Raw genomic sequence first — 20,794 nt, forward strand, 5'->3', positions numbered from 1 at the left:
GGAAAAAAAAAGTAAATGTTCTATATTTGCTCATTTTGATGGCCACACGGCCAGCAGTGAAGTCAGTGGGTATGTTTTTAATAGCTGTCAAGACATATTTACATCTGCACAGAGGCGTAGCTAGAGGTTTGAGACAACGGGGGTGGGTGGGGGGTGGGGGCAAACATATCCAAGGGTGTCTCCTACCTTGGTATACTGATATTATCACTATATGGTGACTGTACAGTGATATACTGGCTGTACACAAGGCTCTGCATACAGTTTAAGTAAATACAGTACAGGGAAATGTTGTGACTTATAGGAGACTCTGACTAATCATTCACATTTCTCGTCTCCTCCATCTGGACCGCCATGACCACTTCTTCCAGCTCAGCTTATCTCTGTAAAGTTTGCAGCACAGACATCTTTAGCTCCTCACTTTTCAGACACCTGACCCACATTTTTACTAGCCTATACAAAGTCCCCATCCTGCGGCTACCCCAATTAGAAAATACATTATATAAAAATCCCCTGAAAACAGATGATACCCCGAAATGTATCTTAAATTAACTGCCTCTTTGTGCCCCTTAATTAATACCTTCTGTGGTATTGTTCAGGATAAGAAATATTAATGCATGCAGCCGGCCAGGGTTATAAATAAAAATGCACTGACACCTCCATTTCCCCCCTTTGTTCCTACACAGGAACTACCATCACCTTCCCTGCACTATTTGTATATGGAGTGGCTGCAGCACTGATGTCAAGTTGATGAGACTGCTGCAGCCTGCTGCAGCCAATTGCTGCTCTCTATAGAGCAGCTACGCGCTGCGGCAAATTTAGCCCCACCCACTTTTGTGTTGACTCCGCCCATTCTCATTAATTTTTCATGTGCCCGCACACAGAATAATCCTCCTACAGTCACCCGTAAATTATATGTTCCCCCTCTATCTCTCCCCCAGTTTCATATACACCCTTCATCTGCCCCCAGTTTCATGTCCCCCCCTCCATCTCTGCCCCCAGTTTCATGTCCCCTCCATCTCTGTCCCCAGATTTATGTCCCCCCATCTCTGCCCCCAGATTCATGTCCCCTCCATCTCTGCCCCCAGATTCATGTCCCCTCCATCTCTGCCCCCAGATTCATGTCCCTCCATCTCTGCCCCCAGATTCATGTCCCCCCATCTCTGCCCCCAGATTCATGTCCCCTCCATCTCTGCCCCCAGATTCATGTCCCCTCCATCTCTGCCCGCAGATTCATGTCCCCTCCATCTCTGCCCCCAGATTCATGTCCCCCCATCTCTGCCTCCAGATTCATGTCCCCCCCATCTCTGCCCCCAGATTCATGTCCCCATATCTCTGCCCCCAGATTCATGTCTCCACATCTCTGCCCCCAGATTCATGTCCCCACATCTCTGCCCCCAGATTCATGTCCCCTTCATCTCTGCCCCCAGATTCATGTCCCACCATCTCTGCCTCCAGATTCATGTCCCCCCATGTCTGCCCCCAGATTCATGTCCTCTCCATCTCTGCCCCCAGATTCATGTCCCTCCATCTCTGCCCCCAGATTCATGTCCCCCCATCTCTGCCCCCAGATTCATGTCCCCACATCTCTGCCCCCAGATTCATGTCTCCACATCTCTGCCCCCAGTGTCATGCCGTCCTCTCCTTCATCTGCCCCCAGTTTCACGTTCCACCTCCACATTAAACTTACCTTTTCCTCGTTCCCCCGCTGCTCTCTGCGCGCCTCTCTCACTAGCGCACAGTTGTAGACGCGATGTGACGTCATCACATCGCGTCTACAAGCCAGTAGCCGGCAGCAGTGGCGAAGCGAGGAGCTGACCTGTGTCAGCTCCTTGCTTCAGCCGCGTATGTGTTCAACTCAGATGTGCGTCCTCTGGACACAGATCTGAGTTGAAATCGGGACATACCTCCCTCCAACCGGGACTGCGGGACATGTCACCGGAATCGTGAATGTCCTGCGGAAATCGGGACGGTTGGGAGGTATGGCAGTATATAGTGTTGGGTTGCTGCGGTTCTGCCATTGTAACATCTCTCTGCAGCCTCTATGTGTACACACAAAGTTGACAGACAACCCAGTGTGGGTAAAGGGGGAAAGTACATTATAATGCAGGCCTTCTTTAAAATTTATGATAGTACAACCTTCTAAATTAATAGTGCCCCTCAATTAATAATGCCCCCTGTTTCCCCACTAACAATACTCCTGTTTGCCCCCTTAAATCAATAATGCCTTGTGTCCCCCCTAATAATACTCCTGTATTTATGCTTAAAGGGGTTGTCAACCCTTTTAACTTTTAAATTAGCCACAGGCATTGAATTTTTTTTTTTAAATACATTCTCCCAAATGCTCTGGTGTCCTTCCTGCATATTCCAATCCTTCTGCTGAATGGGTCTCTTCTGGAGTTCCCCTGAAGCTGCTGATTGGCCTCAGCGGTCACGTGATCATACAATCAGCATATGGCATGTGATGTCATTACCTGTGATATCACAGATCTACTCCAGAAGCCTGCTGAGGCTGCTAATTGGCATCAGTGGTCTTGTGACTGCTGAGTCCAATCAGCAGCTTCAGTAGAACTCCACAAGAGGCCCCGGAGGAGCCACCAGAGTATAAGAACCAGGACATGCTGGATGTTAAAAGGGATGTCCAATTTTGTCTGGGCAACTCCTTTAAATCAATAATGCCTCAGCTAGTAATGCCCCCTAATCAAAGGGGTTTGGAGAGACAAATGTTATTGTTTTGTACAATAAAAAGATATACAATTTTCCAATATACTTTCTGTATCAATCTCTCACGGTTTTCTAGATCTCTGCTTGCTGTCATATATTCTGTTACTTCTAGTGGATAAAACTCTGACCATGGTCATGTGATTTACGGTCCATGGTCATGTGATGAGTACACAGGTGCCGCTCGTTATAGTCACAGCACAGTAATCAGACATCAGCCTGGTAATCAGCTGTGCACCTGTGTGTCATCACATGACCATGGTCAGACTTTTATCCCCTAGAAGTAACAGAATGAGTGACAACAAGCAGAGATCTAGAAAACCGTGAGGAATTGATACAGAAAGTATATTGGAAAATTGTATATCTTTTTATTGTACAAACAATAACATTTGTTTCTCAATATTGGTCTGAAAGTGGCCGACCCCTTTAATAATTTTGCATAATCTCTTAAATGGGTTGTCCAGGAAATAAAGAATTGGAGAAACACATACAAAAAATCATACTGACCTGCATCCAGCGTCACCCAGGGGCTTATTCTGGTAGGTCCTTGCTGTACATGGCCTCAGCAGTCACAGGAAAGGACCTGGAATGTCACTTGCATATGTCACTGGTGACGTCCCGGATCCTGTTCTGTAACCACTGAGGCTACTGATGTTGAAGGCTGGATTTGGGTTTCAGAGCCACCCCACATGTAAAAGTGCCCCCGCTCCATTAGCAATAGCCCCCAATTATTGTAATAGTGCTCTAATAGCACCACCCACAAGTGCATTACTTATGTGTGCGGGGGGGCTATTACAAATATAATAATTCCCTTCCCCACATGAATAATGCTATTACTTACGGGGGCACTATTACAGGAATAGTACCCCCCCTCCCCCACAGGTTATAGTCCCTCCACATAAATAATCCTGCTGCCTGTGGCGGCACAATTACTGTAATAGTGAGCTAACAGTCCCCCACCCTATCATAGCACATCATACCAATAACTACAACCAAATATAACCTGACGTTTTTTTTTTTTTTACTTTCAGTCCAGAGGTCCAGTTAGACTCCTGCTGCTTGTCTGAGATTGGTGCATTGCAGGAGCTCAGAGGATAGAAGTGACTACAGCTCTGCATCTAACTTCTCAGACTTATAGTCTATTGCATACATATGTAAAAAATATAAGATATAATATAACTGCTGAATTGTGAATGGAGATTTGAAAGTAAGTCAAGTAGAGGATTTATAAAATTCATGGCAATCTGTGTAATATATTGGAAGGCACCACAGCACTCCTATAAGAAACACTGATAGGGTTTCAGCCCAATAGTTACACTGGTATATTTCATGCACTCAAATTTGTTGTGCAAAAATAATTTCTTTTTATTTGTAGAGTTTGCAATCCATTAAAAAGGATTAAACGTTTTTCGGTCCACACTCTGGACCTTTGTCAGACCCGGATTGCCATTCTGAAGGAACAGGAGGAATGAACAGAAGAGCGCGTCAGCAGAGAAATAAGGCGGGTGTACCTCCAGGGTAAATGGAAGTAAGTATGCTGCTTTTTTGTGATTTTTTTACATTGTGATATGTATTAAAATGTAACTTTTGTTAGATAAAATAAAATGGCTGCTACATTTGTGTGTAAATAAACCAAATGTAACATTGCAAGCACTGGTCACAGAGACGTCTCCCTAAAGAACTCAAAACGTCTAATCGCCCAGTATGGATTTTATATATGGATAGCACTGCCATGTCCAAATAATATAGCGCACAAAGATCAGTTACTGTTTAAAAAGACAAAACAATGCCCATCGCGCATTGCCCCCATAACTCTTGAGGATGCAGGTGCATGGCAACACACATTGGGGGGTCATTTTTCTGACTGTCAGGAATGCCCTTCTGACTGTAATGAGCTACGGTACCGGGACCGATAGCTCTTTACCTGGGGCACAGATCGGGAAAGCCGACAGTGCGCTGAATCCAGTGCATTGTCAGCTTTCCAGCAGTATATAGAACTGCCTGTGCCGAAATCCGTGAAAGGTCCTCTTTAAGGCACCATATTCTGAATACATAACTATCACATAGTACAATAATGCAGCCACAAATATTTCTATTGCATTTTCACCTCTGCATAAGGAATTAAATATTTCTGCCATTGCTCAAATGGGCTGAACTGCGGGAGGAGTCTTCTCTCCTTTCACTATAATACTGGTGATAAGACACAATGGTGTCAGGGCGCCGGAACATATAATAATAATGAGTCACACTTCAGCGCTAGACACTTTGGTTTTACAACCAGCCTTGTATTACATCTTAAAAAAGCAACTTAGCAGAACTATAAAAAGTGCTGCTCACTTCTGACGAACTATCTTCAGGAAGACAGTGACTGGGAGAAAGGACATGACACTGGCTCAGCTATCACATACCCCAGGGGGACATCCGGCAATCATCCTCTTACACAATGCAGATTCCATTGCTGGGAAATGTCCTGCAAATCTCTAACTTCAGTGTCAGGTCTAATAGTTGCAGAGGAGGAAAAAGCCTCAAAATTCTGCCAGTGCAAGAACATATTTGCATGGAGAGGGAGGGAGAGAACAGCTGCTCCTTAACAGATGATGTAGTTTGCTGGCTCTTTAAACCCTGCCGGCTATGAAGAGAGGGAGGCAGAGTATATGTGTGTTATAATGAGTGAAGGCAAGTCCAATGAGTCTTTACAGCACCTCCCAGAAAAGAAAAAAAGTGTGCATGGGACAGGGATGTATATAAAGCCGTCCAAGAGGTTGATGCTGCATGTGAGCTGACAGGTAGCTCAGCAAAGAGAGGCAGGGGACAAAGGGCAGGCTGCACCACCAAGTGCATAGGCAACGCTGGCTGAACTTTACTTACAGTTCTTTTATTTTCACTGGGTTTTTGCAGCTCTGGGTCCATGGATTCCTGATCTGCTTTTTCCCCGGCAAGTAGATTACTTCCAGTTTTTGGGCTCCTAGTGAATGAGTCACAGTCACCATGCACACACATCTGGCTGTCACCTCGCTACTTGCTCTGGTTTTGCTTTCTCTAAGCACTACTTTTTGCACCTCTCTGGATGGGGTTCTTGTTACCCCTAAAAGGCTGGATCCTGATATTAATGGAAGGCAGTATTTCAAGGACAGCAGTGAACTGACTAAAGACACAGGAGTAATTTTCCAGATATCTGCTTTCCAAGAGGATTTCTATCTGAATTTGAGCCCTGATTCTCAGTTTATTGCACCGGCTTTTTCCATGCATTACCCTGGCGTTCTCCCCAAACCATCACCAAGTGTCAGACATTGTTTTTACTCTGGAGATGTCAATTCTGACCGGGATTCCTTTGCAGCACTGAGTCTCTGTGGAGGACTTCGGGGGGCTTTTGGCTACAGAGGGGTGGAGTATTTTATCACCCCTTTAAAGAACAGCACTTTGGACCAGTTGTCAAATAGTCAGCAGGGGCTGCACCTTCTGCAGAAAAGGAAAGCACTTTTTCAGTCATCAGATACCACATCAAGGTGTGGGGTCAGCTCTGCTTTGAACCATGGCATTATGCATGCTCTGCAGAGATACAAGGGTTCTAAGCACCACAAAAGACATGGCAATGGTACAAGGACCAGGGGTGGTCACCGCTCTAGACGCTTTGCCTCTATCACTAGATACGTAGAAACATTAATTGTGGCTGATGAGTCAATGCTCAAGTTCCATGGAGATGACCTACAGCACTATCTACTAACCTTAATGGCCACAGCAGCCCGGTTATACCGCCACCCTAGCATCCAGAACCCCATCAACATTGCAGTGGTAAAGTTCATGGTTTTGACCGATGATGGGAAGGGTCCAAAAGTAACCACCAATGCAGCCATGACCCTGAGGAGCTTCTGTGCCTGGCAGAGGAAATGGAACAAAGTGAGTGACAAGCACCCTGAGTACTGGGACACAGCCATCCTCTTCACCAAGCAGGTGAGCATTCACAATAAGTGCCTGTTGATGCATTGTTTTCAGTTAGTAGAAGTTTGGGCTTTTGCAGTAATTCTCAGTCTCAAAAATGACACTGCACTACATACCACAGTAAAAGTGAGGCTCCAATACGCAGCCCATTCAAAGAATATAAAAGAGAATTATGAGTGTTTCCTCTATGTATAAGTGGGAACAATTCTGATCAACCCCCAGAGTTTTATTCTGGCAACTTCAAATTCACCTGTTGTACAACTTACTTGTCAAAGCTTCATTTTTAACTGTTCTAAGAATTCATGTCAAAATTTTACAAATATCAATATGTGTAAAAGGTGTTATAACAAAGCTGAATGATAGTGAGTTAAATTAGTTTAATATGTATACTGGAGATGAGTCATTCATCAATGAAATTAATAGCTACACATTCCGACAACCTCATGTAGTCGAATCCCCTGCTGCACTCAGTGACCAATGACTACATGGGTGTGCCAATAACACTTGGGTATTACCTTCAAACGAATGCTGTCATTGCCAGGTGGTGCGGGATTCAAACACAAAAGATTAGCGGAGCAGGTGAGTGAACCCTAACTATTATATATGGAGGGATTAGATGTTTTCTACTTAGCTGGAGGATAATTGTCAACTACCTTGTGCTTTTAATGGTTGTTCCCTCTGGATCAATACTGCAGTATAATAGGATGCACTCAAAACTCCCTTTGCTCATAAAGAAATGTATAGGATACCTTGAATGTTACTATGACTTTTCATACCATTTCTAAGACTAGGTTCACATCTGCATCGGAGTCTCTGCCACAGATTCTGTCTAAAATTGGTGGTCGAAAAGTCCTGCATGGATCATTGGAAACCTGCAGGACATCTGCCGGACCCCATTATAGTTTATGGAGTCCTCGGGCAACCACTTTTTTAGTGGGAGGGCTCTCCTTCTTTCAGGTCCCCATGCATCCCCGAATAAAGGAGAGAAGAACACATAGTGTGAACCTAGCATAAGTCTTCTATTGGACATGTGTGTAAAGTGATCAAGTGAGACTGAGATTAAAAAGAGTAATGCAGTGTTTACACAGTGATTTTTTTTCTTTTCTTAATAACTGCATGCAGTTTTTAATTGCAGCCATGCATAGCTTATTTCTACTTTGCCAGTATATCAGATTTTTCCAATTTAATGGCCTTTAGCATACAAGTGAAATGCATATCAGGAACAAGCATTCACAGGAATCCATATAACCCAGATTTTCCAGATAATTTCCCTATTTATGGCAAAAATATATACCACCATGCCTGCCGCAGCCTGGGCCACTGGTGTTTCCCTTGCATTAACTTGTTAGTGTATTCAGAAACTGATGGGAAATCCAAAGCATGTAAATACACCCTAAAAGAAGCAATATTATCTGGGGGACATCACCCTGTGTAAACAGGGATATATCCTTTTGTTATTCATTACATTTGAATTGGGGAAAACAATCAATCTTCAGTCTCAGACAATACCCTATTCAATACTTACAGACCGCAGAATATGTGTCTCAGAGCCCCAACAAAACACTTACTAAACAGCTCACGTTCTCTTCAATGATCCGTTCTCTGGCTTCAGGACCTGCACTCATTTGGTCATGTGACCAGATATGTACAGGTTCTTCACAAGTAACCAGAGTGCAGAGGAGAGGAAGAAGCATTTCTGGTTTATCTACTTTTATCTCCTTTGTGCCACCATTTTCCTGAAAGAAAATAGTTAAAACAGCCACATATAAGAGTGAATGCTGGGGTAGTTTTCATTGTATTTGCATCCACAGGATGGCAACACTGGCAGAGAACCACTGACAGGGGAAAACAGTGCTGGTACACCTTTTACCCTAAGCTTAAGTGGCCCTGGTTTCGAGTTAAGGATAGTGTGGAGTATACAGGTGTGGGAAGTGTGTCACATAGTCATGTGACTATTTGCTGCCGGTGACATATACACATACATGGAAAAACACACTTGTCAGATAAACTACCTCAACAAAGCCTAGAGACAGATATAGTGCAGCAGGTTTATCATTGTGTTTGGACTTGTGGACTATGTGCCAGATTTATTATACAGTTTGAGATATTGTGATAATTTGGTGTATTGTCCTACTACCTAAATTTAGGCCAACTATTAGTAAATGTGGGTCAGTGACTTCCATAGTGGTACAAAGTAGGTTCAGTCCCTGTAGATATATCAGTTGCGGTTATCATTCATATCATGTGAATTATCTTGTATCCCTTTGCAGCTTTATAGGGCCAGTTACACATTGCTGTCCTTTGCTGGGAACTTTGGAGAAAGTTTCCATTGTGGAGATAGTGAATTGTTTATCTTGGCCAGTCCTGACTACTGCGGCCCTGGCTGTACAATGTATAATCTCCTCATGAGAACCTAGATAAGAGCTTACTGTGGTGAAATTTCCTGAAGGAAGAATCACCGACAGGTAGGTCAGAGTTGGACATGGACACAGATATGATTTCCCTGACATAGAAGCTGACACTTTATTTAGCAGGCTTATATGGGGGAGACACAGGAGGACATTTATTTTAATAACTTCAGAGCGGTCATCTCTAGACTGCTGTTATCTAGACAAGCATGCAGAGACGGACAACTTTACAACACTTTAGTAACAGGATCCTGGAGTCCAGTTACATAGTTACATAGTAGATGAGCTTGGAGAAAACATGAGTCGATCAAGTCCAACCTATAATCCTACAATCCTCCAGAGTGTTGATCCAGAGGAAGGCAAAAAAAAAAAACAACCCATGAGGATTATGCCAATTGCCCAATTTCAGGGGAAAAAATCCCTTCCTGACTCCAATCTGGCAGTCAGTATAAAAACCCTGGATCAACGTGTCCTTATAATCTAGAGACCATAACCCGTAATATTGTTCTCTTTGAGAAAGGCATCCAGGCCCTCTTTGAACTTGCTCAATGAATCCGCCATCACCACTTCCTGGGGCAGAGAGTTCCACAGCCTCGCTGTTCTTACTGTGAAGAATCCCCTTCTATGTTGCTGATGAAACTTTCTCTCCTCCAGGCATAGAGGATGTCTCCTTGTCATTAGATCATTAGAAAGTTCAGTGTAGACTTATAGCGTAATACTGGAGCCCCAAGTAGTACCTACCAATCCAGAAACTCATAAATAGAAACATTCCCTGTATTATAGCCCATAGTCTTCCTCTTGTGTAGTACCCAGCTATGTACAGCCCATTAGTACATCTGTAGTATTACACAAGGTACATTACACCCAATTTTTTATTCCTACTCTTTTACTTGTGTATCAGGCTTCAGTGTAGTTCTAGAATTCTATTCATAAACAAGGTGGCTCAGGATGAAATGGATATGAAATTGTGACGGAAGACTGAAACAAGGAAATTGGCATGTTATGAACAAAACTTATGTAGTGTCACCTGCAATGTCTATGGCTGCTGGAGTGGGGGGAAGGGCACTGTCGAAACCTAAATGCTGAAACGAATTGTGTTCTTTTGGAAGAGCAGTAATTGCAGGGTTATTTTTCAGAACAGCTGTAAAAAGCTCAAGTACCAGAAAATCATAACATTTGTAATGGATTTTTCATTAAAAAGTAGTATTGTTTCTGAAGGATTCTCACATCTGGTCTTGTCCAGCAGCAAATAGTTTATTAAATCCGAGAGTTCTCGCCTGCAGCCCCATCCCCTGCCTCCCACTGGATGAGATGTTTCCCAGTTTACAGTCTGAGGCTTTCCTGGGGTTCATAAAGTTCACGCTGCACAGTTCTCATTACCTTTCTCTTCTCTTGTCCTTGTTTGCCCTCCTGTCCAGAAAAATCCTCGCACTGAGGAATAATGACAAGTCAGTTCATTTCCTCTCTTCCTATACATTCCCTTTACAGACAGCCGCTTATTTTCCAGACCGTCTGCTTGCCTGAGATTCCCATACACCAAGGATCATTAATAGATGGAAGTAGCTTACGCTGCTTTGCTCTGTGTCTGCTTATGATGTGGTGGAGAACATAAACATTCTGCAGATAGTAACCAGTCAGCCTCAAGTCATCATAACCTGCTCCAGTTCCTTCAATGTGATGAATGTATTGGATTATTGCTTCTATCTTAGAAATCTTCGCCAACTCCTCAGTTACTGTATGTCCTGTATGCAGGAAGACAGCTGTTCAGCTAATGTCTGAGTGTAACAACTTTATGTGGGAGAGTAGTTGAGACAATGGCCTACATTTACTAATAGTTAGAAAGTGTAAACTTTGGAGAAAATGTGTCTGATTTATGGTGGATGATAAATATGGCACTTACAGGGTCGCTTCAAGCGTACCATTGGCCCTATAGGCCCCCTTGATACAGTTTTGCATTTGCTGTTTCGCTGTTCCGGACAGTGAGTCTGAGCTGCCCCAACTTCAACTTATCTGCGTCATCAGGATGCTGATAAAGACAATGATGAAGAAGGGAGCCATTCATTCTTTGCTTCACCATTCATCTTGTCTCTGTACTGGGAGCTGTGAGGGCAATTGGTAGGGACAATACAATGTGGGGACACACCGTGTTAGGATGACTTTAGGGGTGTTATACTGTGTGGGGCACAAAAATAAATGACTAGACAGAGCCAAAGTAGAAGTGGGTGTTGCTAAATTTGCTGCAGCGCACAGCGCATTCTATCCCTCTTTTGGGAGGTTACTGAGCCACTGAGAGGCATTATATTTTATGGGGCCACTAAGGAGGCATTATATTGTGTAAGGGCCACTAAGGGACATTATACTAAGTGGGGGCCATTATATTTTGAGCAGGACAGGTATTTCTAGATAGTGGTGATGTGGGGGCCCACATATGAAACCAGATTACGCTATGGCCACTTCACACAGACAAGAAACGGCAACGGGTCACACCAGTGCTCAGAGACTGCACTCCCAAAAGGCCTAGGAAAATTGTTAACATAGTGAACCTTGCAACCCTTGTATGACTGTAGAGGTCAGGCTGCATCATTATTTACATCAGTCAACCACATAATATATGGCAAAAACTATTGTTACAAAAGAAACACAGGATGAATGCCCAGAACGGGAAAAGGCTCATCTTTAGCGACAATCCCTCTGCAGTCATACTCCAAGGCTAATGGTGTAATGTAAGCTAAGGCTACATTACATTTACTGATCCTATGTGACCCCTCATTCACATCTGCGTTCGGTATTCCGTTCTGGTAGTCTGCATGAGGACCCCCTCCGAACGGAACACCGAACGGAACTGCAAGCGGTGTGCAGTGAAAGAACACGGACCCAATAGACTATAATGGGGTCCGTCTGCTGGCCACGCGCTGCCCGTATGAACCATGCTGGCAGGAAAGTAGATTGTGAACTACTTTCCTGTCCGCATGATCCCTGCAGAGATCTGGTGGCAAGCACACGGACCTCATTATAGTCTATGGGGTCCATTTGCTTTCATTGAACACCGTTTGCAGTTGCGTATGGTATTCCGTTCGGGGGGTCCTCATGCGAACTCCCCTGGATGGAATACCAACGCAGATGGGAATGAGGCCTTGCTGGTTGTATTAAACTCCAGAGCTGCTCTCTCTCTGTTCCTTTGGTGAAGTCACACTTTACATACATTACATTAGTTACCCTGTACTGGTCCTGAGTTGCCCAAGAGCTGCTTTCATTGTTCTGCTGGCGGAAGTATTGGGGGACATTTATTAACCTTTTATGGGAGTGTTTTCATGAAAAAGTTCCAACTTTTTTTTAGTGTTGCGGGCGGGGCACATCTCAGATTTGTCATCATTTACTCTCGGTTACTGGCGTAAATGAAGCCTTAAATAAACTCCAGATATGAGTGCAGGCACAGAGCCCTGGAGCTAGTGTGTCTAATTTATGAGGAGGCCTGATCCTTATCATAAATGAGGCGCTTTCTCCTGGATGCAGGAGATATGAAGACTGGCAACTCCATAAATCTCTCCCATTGTCTACTTACATTACATTACTTATCCTGTACTGATCCTGAGATACAGCTTGTATTCTACTCCAGAATTGCATACACTGGTATGGTCAATGTCCACATACATTACATTACATATTCTGTATCACTACCTGAAGCTGCATTCACTATTCTTCTGGTGGAGTCACTGTGTACATACATAATATTACCTATCTATTATATTATATTCCAGAGCTGCCTTCACAGTTCGGAAAGGCTTATGACTGGAATGTTTTTGCTTGTTTAGTGTCAGCACAGAGTCTGATAGGAAAGACCATTTGTCCCCTGCATGTTAGTATCTTACTAAGCAGTTATGGAGATGTGTCCATGCCTCAGGCTACATTCACATCTGCACTGGTTTCTGAATTTGTACGTCCAAAATCATAAAATGAAACAGGCCTGCAAGTCCGACTTTTTTATTTGCTTGTCTACGTTTAACTTTTTCCCACACCATGAAGTAGTATGTCCCGGAGATGTCTGCCTTAACACACCATGATTTACTGTTACATCATGGTATTGTCACTCATTAAGTGGGTGTCATCAGGAGCAGGTAAGAAACAGCTGACACCCGTGTGTAACATCAGTGGGCAGGGCCATTTTAATTTATTGGGGGGCTCTGTGTAAACTTTTTGAAAGTGGACCCTCCAATACCCCATAACTTAATTTCCCCTGCCCCCTTTTCTATTACAATTATATCACTGGGGGAAACCACCAGCATTTCCATAGATATAATTGACATGCTGCAAATTCTAAAACTGCGCCTGTTTTGGAAATCGCGGCGTTTGCACCACAGCTTTTACTGCAAAGTGGGCATGGGATTCGCTGGAATCCTAGCCACTTTGCACTTACTGTAAAACGCCGTGATTTCTGACCCATGGAGCCCCAGCCTAAATGTCCAGAATTGGTGCTCTTTCACTTCTGATCCCTGTTGTATTTCTATGCAAAAGATTAAGGCCAAATGTAAGGTATTTCCAAAATCAGGAAGCAGAAAATAATAACGGAACAGCCGCCCTTTCACAGTGTCACAAGCTGGGCTTGACATATTGGGCACTAATATATTATATGTCTAGAAAAAATTCAGTTTTCATTTTGCATCCTCCACTACACATTTCTTTTTGGAAACCATCTCAGCTTGGGTCAAATTCACATTATACCCCTTGATAAACTGTGGCGTAGTTTCCAACATAGAGTCACTTTTGGAGAGTTTCCACTGTACTTGTACTTTAGGGTCTCTGCAAATGAGGCAAGACACCTGAAAACTATTCCACCAAAATCTAAATTTCAACTTCATATTATTTTAATTCCCTTGAAATGTTTAAAGGGTTAAAAAAAAACCCTCCCATATGCTGTTTTAAATGATTTGAGGGGTGCAGTTTTGAAAATGAAGTGATCCCTAACAAATGGGTTTGGGAAATTTTCTTGGAAAACTGCTGCTATAAGCTTCATAAGCCTTCTAACATCCAAAATAAATTAAAGGACAATTAAAAGATGATGCCAACAAAAAGAACAGATGTAGTAGATAATATTTAGTAACTTATTAGGGAGGTCAATGGTTTCCACTTACTTGGAAGTACAATGTGTCATGAAAAATTGATCTCAAAATCACTTGGATAAGGTAAAGCATCTTAAAGTTAGCATCATATAAAGTGACACTTGTCAATTTTGAAAAATTGGGCCATATTCTTAAGGTGTTAAAAGAGTAGACACACAATGGATCTCATTATAGTTAATGGGATCTGTCGGGCTCGGTATGTGACCACTGTTGTAGCAGTCCCCCTTCCCCTTGTTTTGGTCCTCCAACAAACCAAAACAACGGACAGATTAATGCTAGCGTTAGCCTAGCATCTAACTAGTGTCAGTAAGTGCTGTGACAGGTTTATCTTCACCAGTGTCCTTTTATTCCTGTATGGCGTTGATAATGGTCCACTGAACTGACTTTGGCCACGCCTCGGAAACTTCTCTCAGGGTCAGACATCTGTACATCTCCCCTTAGAATAACAAGTTATTGTCATGTTCCATTTTATGTGGGAAAGAAGATGAGATTGTGCAGGAATGTGCAAGTTCGGGACTATGAGCCTCCCCCAAACACTGAACTTGAGTTAACTTTGTAGTGCAGGATGTGATATTGTTGTCCTGAGAATGGGTTCACCAGCTGCAATCTACCTATATAAAATCACCTTAAGGCCACGGCCCCATGTTGCGGAAACACAGCTTTTTTTATTGCAGATTTTGTTGCATTGTTTTGAGCCAAAGACAAGAATGGCTACAAGAGGAATGGGAGATATATATTGTATAAAGTACTTATACTTCTCCCTTCTGCTCAATCCACTCTTAGCTTTGGCTCAAAAAAACGCAACAAAATCTGATACAAAAAAGGCAGCGTTTACGCAATGTGGGGCCTTACCCTAAGGCCGAAGACCCACTTGGCGTAAACACTGCAGAAAAAATCGTGGCATTTTATAGTCAGTGCAAAGTGGATGGGATTCTAGTGAAAAAAATGTGCTGCGGATACACGGTGCTTTCCAAAACTGGCATGGTTTTGGAAATTACAACATATCAATTGTACCTACGGAAACACCTTCGGTTTTCCAATAGGTAAGATTGAAACGTCTGCAAACTTTCTGTCTAAAGCGTTGCGGGAAGAATCGTGATGTATTGCTGCATTGCCCTTGCGGTTTTTCCCACAGTGCTTTTTTGCTCTGGGACGCCACGTGGGGCCTTGTTTTTTGCAACATGGGGCCACATCACAGAAAAAGCTGCCTTTTTATTTCACCGAAGGAGAACTGTAGCTGCAAAATGAATGAGAAATAGAAATCAATTTTCCCTTCTGTTAAATTCAATGTGACTCAAATAACACAGTAAGATCTGCAGCAAAAAATGGAGGTTTTCCCCTATTACGTGCGGCTTCAGCCTCAAACACAACTCCTGAGTTGTCTTTCTCAGCAATGTACAGTAATATTCTATATGGGCATCTTGTACAGACATCCGATATGGTTTTCTATATGTGCAGCCACCCATGGTTACCGCTGCAGTGTCTATAAGGTTTCTGTTAATCAATATAATGTGCCATACTCCTGGTGTAGTTGCACTAAAAAAAATTATATCATGCTGTGCGTCACAATAATGTCCTTTTAGACACATTTTAGATACTTTTCCATCTTCTGCAAAAAAGGTGCGTGATTTTGTAGGAAGTGGGTGTGGCCTAAATTTTCAACAATGTACCAAGTGGTGTAAAGTTAGGGTCTGTTCATCTGGCAAACTCTGTCACTGATTTTCACCTTTTTCACTTACAGAAAGTAGAGCACCAAGGAACTCTAAATAGGTGTCACTTATCTTGGAGGTGAAGCTCATATTTATTGTGTTTTCTGCACTGAGATACAAGGCAAAATCTTAAAACACTGACCACATTAACTATAGGTATCTTTTAGGAATCTCAGTTTAGCTGCTGTTGCTTTAAGGTTACCATTCCAAGTTGTGAAGCTTCTGCAGTCTTCAGGCCTCTCTGATCCAATTAGGAGCTAAAAAGGGAAATTTATATTCTAACCCTGTTCATGCTCATCCAGGTGCCTGCTATTTGGTTGTATCTCCTGTGGTTCCCATATCCAGATCATTTGTGCAGGATTCTTCTATTTTGACCTTTGGCTTGTTAATGGAAATTTGCTTGTCTTCTGATTCTGGCTCTGATGTTACCTCTTGAACTGACCTTTGGCTTGTTATTGGAAAATTGCTTTTCTCCTGTTTTTGGCTCTCACGTTGCCCTGTCGGTCTGACTTTTGGCTCAGAAACATTCAGTCTCCTAATTCAACCTCCTGGTTTTAATCTGCCTTGTAAGTTTATCATGGCTTCTGGTTAGACTTCAGTTTGTGGAGCGTTTATTTATTATACCAGTTCCTGTGGTGATAACTTGGGCCACAAATTCAGTATAAGTCCTGACTTCATCGCTGGCACTGGTAAAGGCATTTAGGTACTGGAAATCTATCTCACAGTGTTGCGTAAGATTTATTCAGCTAGTTCTACTGCTCTCTGTTGTCAGTGAATTCCTGCAATTTCTGATGTTTGCTCCAGAAACGCTATAATAAAAGTATCTTTGAACACTGCAAGGAATATATCTTAATAGCTGTCAAAGGTATTCATAAGGCATGTGGAGACGCCAGCTTTCTATTGGCCAAAAAAAATATGTTGTCCTATATCAAACATTCCTTGCCTGATACCTATGCATGTTGTTCGTCTTTGCCCTGTCTATAAATTATTGTTCTTTAGAGCAGTCCAGCCACGTTAACCTGATATCTGAAAGTTTTTGGTAGAAGTGATATATAGCAAATAATTTACTTGTAAGTGTAATGGAGTAGTAGAAAATAAAACCGAGTCAACAATATGAACATAAATGCCATGGTGACCATGTGCAGTCTCTGGGTCAGTAAAAATGGCTAGGATGACTCCCGGTTAGTGTGTTTGATCCTCAATTTTGGATCAAAGTACGGACACATGCATTTCAATGGTAAATTTGTGTGCATGAGTCCTAATCGAATCATTTATTGTAAGGAGTTTGTTCAAAATAATAGTGAGGAGTTACATTGGGGAAGTCATTCAGTCTGTACAATGACAGGGGTCAATAGTCCTTATTTAGGGTAAGAATGTGGCAAATGTTGAACATGTGGGTTATAATGCATTTCCTTCTGAAAAATTGAGGACAATGGATTGTTCCAGAAATTGCTCTGATAAAAAAATGTACTTTTAATAAAAAATAGATTACAGAGGGAAAACATAGAGAAGTGCAGCAGATGATAGGCCGCTGCGCTAAAATTATCTCAAATGCCTCAAAGTAGCAACTAACACTCCAAAGATTTGGGACAGAAGCGGGGAACTACTGTTCAAATAGATAGGAGGTGGCAAAATGGCTAAGGCTCAGCCAATGACCATCTCCAGATAGATAAAAGAAGATGTGAAGTTACCAGTGAATACTACTACTACTAGAAGATATTAGTTGAAGCAAAGTTACCAGCAAGGACCTTTCCCTACAAATCCCGTTGTTGAAATCCCCTACACATATCCTGAATAGGTTACAATTTGCTGAGGAACACAATGACTGTCCCAAAGAGAAATGGCGCAACATTTTGTGCACTGATGAAAGCAGAATTGTTCTTTTTTGGTCTAGGGACAGTATGTCAAACACCTCCAAGTACTGATTCCAAGCCATAATGAACAGTAAAGCATGGTGGTGCAAAAATCATATAGGTGTTTCTCATTTCATGGTATTTGGCCTATTTATCGCATGCAAAGGATGATTCTGTTCAGTTTGAATATATAAGAATGCTTAAGAAGATCATGTTCCCTTATTCTGAAGAAGAAATGCCCTTGAAATGATGTGTTTCAACAGAAAAATAACCCAAAACATGCCAGTAAATGAGCAACATCTTCATTCCAGACAAATAGGATTGAGGTAATGGAGTGGCCAGTTCTATCCCATGACCTCAATCCCATAGAGAACTTTAGGGTTGAGATCAAAAATGCAGTTTATGAGGCAAAACTGAAGATATGTTATCACTGATTTTGAATTGAATGTGTAGTATTTCCTGTGACTTTATGCAAATAAAAAGTTATTAAAATGATTTTTGTGCTTTATTTGCGTTGTACATTCGCTATGTTCTTAAAAATTACTGAACCGCTGTGCTGAGAATACAGCACCAGATTTTAATGGGAATCTGTTCCTTTTGGAATAGAAATACTAATTTGGCAATTAAATCCGCATCATGATTAATTAGACTTTTTAACTGAGTCATGCATGATGTTAAGGATGCTGCCCTCTAGAGGGCGGCGTACAGAGTGCACTGTTCTCCTAATTACATCCTGGAGAATAGATTTGCATATTTTTTACCCTGATTTTAATGGTAAGTGACACATGGCTTATTCACTTATCTACATGGACACTACACAGTCCCTTGTCCTGTGTGTTGGATATAAATCTGGGCACTTATACTGTATATCTAGACACTTAAACATTACATATTATCATATTTATTGGTTTGTATGATGGGACATGATTGATCTGTTGAGTACAGTAGATGATGTATGACAAAGGCACAGATTTGCCGATTTACCATCCTGCAGACGGCATCTTGGCTCTAGTTCTACCCACTGGTGGGAGACATAGTGGTTATTGGACATCAGGCCATGACAGTTGTATTCTGGGCTCTAAGCATGAAACAACTGTAGGCTTGGCTTTTTTAATCAATAGTTGTATACTTTGTCAAATGCAGTGGTGCCTACCACATGTTCCTTTCCATTTCAGCTGTAAGCTAATGGACATCAAAATAAACTGGCATAGTAAGAATATGCAAGTCATCTGAAAGGCCTACTGAAATATGCTACTTAGTAGTGAATTTAGAAAAACATGAAGTTATTTACAAAAAAAAAAAGGCTTAAGTCTTATGACAGGAATCTAGATAGTGTACTGAATCTGCCTGCACTGTCCCTGCTCTCTATAAAATAAGCATTAGTCAGAAAGAAAACAAATGATTGTGTTCTCCAACTAGCTGCAGGCGGTGGGATCACCATGAATCAGGAATGTCAGGAATCTGTGCAAGAAGAGGAGGATGATCCTATACCCTGACAGCCATGTGCCGGCCCTGCTAATAAAAGTGTCATGACAGGCTAAAGACGTAGAGCACCAGATTATCAGATTTATATGCCAGTCACCAGATGTACAATGCAAAATGTATTGTAGGAATTACCACCATTACAGCTTCCATTGATCCCACCAAACTTAGATTTCTGCCCTTTACCTGACTGTGCATTGACAGATGAGAGGGATATGTTGCTGCACGAAATACAAGTTTGACATTCAGGAGTATGGATATTGGCAGTCATATCTATTGTCACTCAGCTTACCCAGGAACAGATAAAACTGTAATCGATAATTAGGTTGTTTTGCAGTCAGTACTCTTCTTAATCCTCATTCACTTGATGCTTCTTCCTGCCTCTACATTGCCAGTTATTGGGCTACCTGCTGCCCCGTCACTTCGCCATACAGTCACTTTGTCATAAAGTTTTACAATGTACATCCAGGATTAGACATCAGAGGCCAAATCACAGTTATAATAGGTGAATGTGCACTGGAGGGTAATGCCGGATGTCATCGCTGAACCCTCAACATGTGTGCTGAACCTTTCATTAATAATAATCATTCACATAGAGATGACCCATAGATTCTGGGACTTAAACTGCCGGCAACACAACTGGGTGGAATCTCTCATTGGAGCTGACCCATTAATGCAATAAAAATAAAAAAACTGCAGTATATAAGGGAATCCAGATGAGTCTGGGAATGCCATGGAAACTGTTTTGGCACTTGTGGACTAGAAGGTTCAGTGCAAAATTGTAACAAGTTTAGGAAGGGTCCCCTTAATAAGCACTTGGGGGTGGTTTAGTAAAGGATGGTAGGTCATCTTGTTGTGACTCTTCCTCTAGGGTCTCTGTAGTCAGACAGATCAGACATGACTATATATATGGATGCTCAATGGTGTGAAATATGGGACAAATTTGAATGAAGGACTTAGCAGCAAGACCATATCTAATCCTCACGAATGCTGCCCATACACATAAGATAGTTATTGGTCAAACAGTCTTTTCCATGCATTCAAGCTCCCCATACACAAACATACTTAGCAGAACATTGCATAAAGTACATGAGTACTGAAGAGGAGAGCAGCAGTTTATAGTATCTCTATGAGATCAGAAGAATCAGGCTGATATCTGACTCAGTTTTTATTTCTCCTGTCACTTGTTGCAGGGGGAGAGTCAGGAGCACCCCATTCACATCAGACAGTTGGATGGTCCCACCAAAACCATGGGATTCAGTTGACATGTAATGTGTATGGCCAGCTTTAGGGTTAGCATCTCATAATCATGATGAAAGTCAAGGCTATGGTAAGGGATGCCTTTCAGAGGTTTTCTCCATCCTTGGCACACAGATAAAGGGAGCTGGTTGCCACTTTCCCCGATTTACTGTTTAAAGTTTAGAAAATCTTGGATTAAACAAAAAAAACAAAACTGATTTATCACAGTGTCTGAGGCTAGATGATGAATGCAGTACTGCCTTTCCTAATGTTATACCACCTATACTGCATATATAGTGCATGTTATTGCATCTTATCATCACCCACTT

The 20,794-nt window shown here is 42.2% G+C and overlaps 1 protein-coding gene across 1 annotated transcript in view; it reads left to right on the plus strand.

Moving 5' to 3' along the window:
* The first annotated feature begins 5,553 nt into the window (after positions 1 to 5,553).
* ADAMTS15 (ADAM metallopeptidase with thrombospondin type 1 motif 15) overlaps positions 5,554 to 20,794 on the plus strand; it is a 45,780-nt gene continuing 30,539 nt past the window's right edge. The window contains exon 1 of the mRNA XM_075280103.1: positions 5,554 to 6,669. Coding sequence (XP_075136204.1) covers positions 5,707 to 6,669 — 963 coding nt within the window. The 5' untranslated portion in view covers positions 5,554 to 5,706. The remainder of the gene's footprint in view (positions 6,670 to 20,794) is intronic.

This window comes from Leptodactylus fuscus, chromosome 6 (genome assembly GCF_031893055.1).
Source record: "Leptodactylus fuscus isolate aLepFus1 chromosome 6, aLepFus1.hap2, whole genome shotgun sequence".
Taxonomy (NCBI): Eukaryota; Metazoa; Chordata; class Amphibia; order Anura; family Leptodactylidae; genus Leptodactylus; species Leptodactylus fuscus.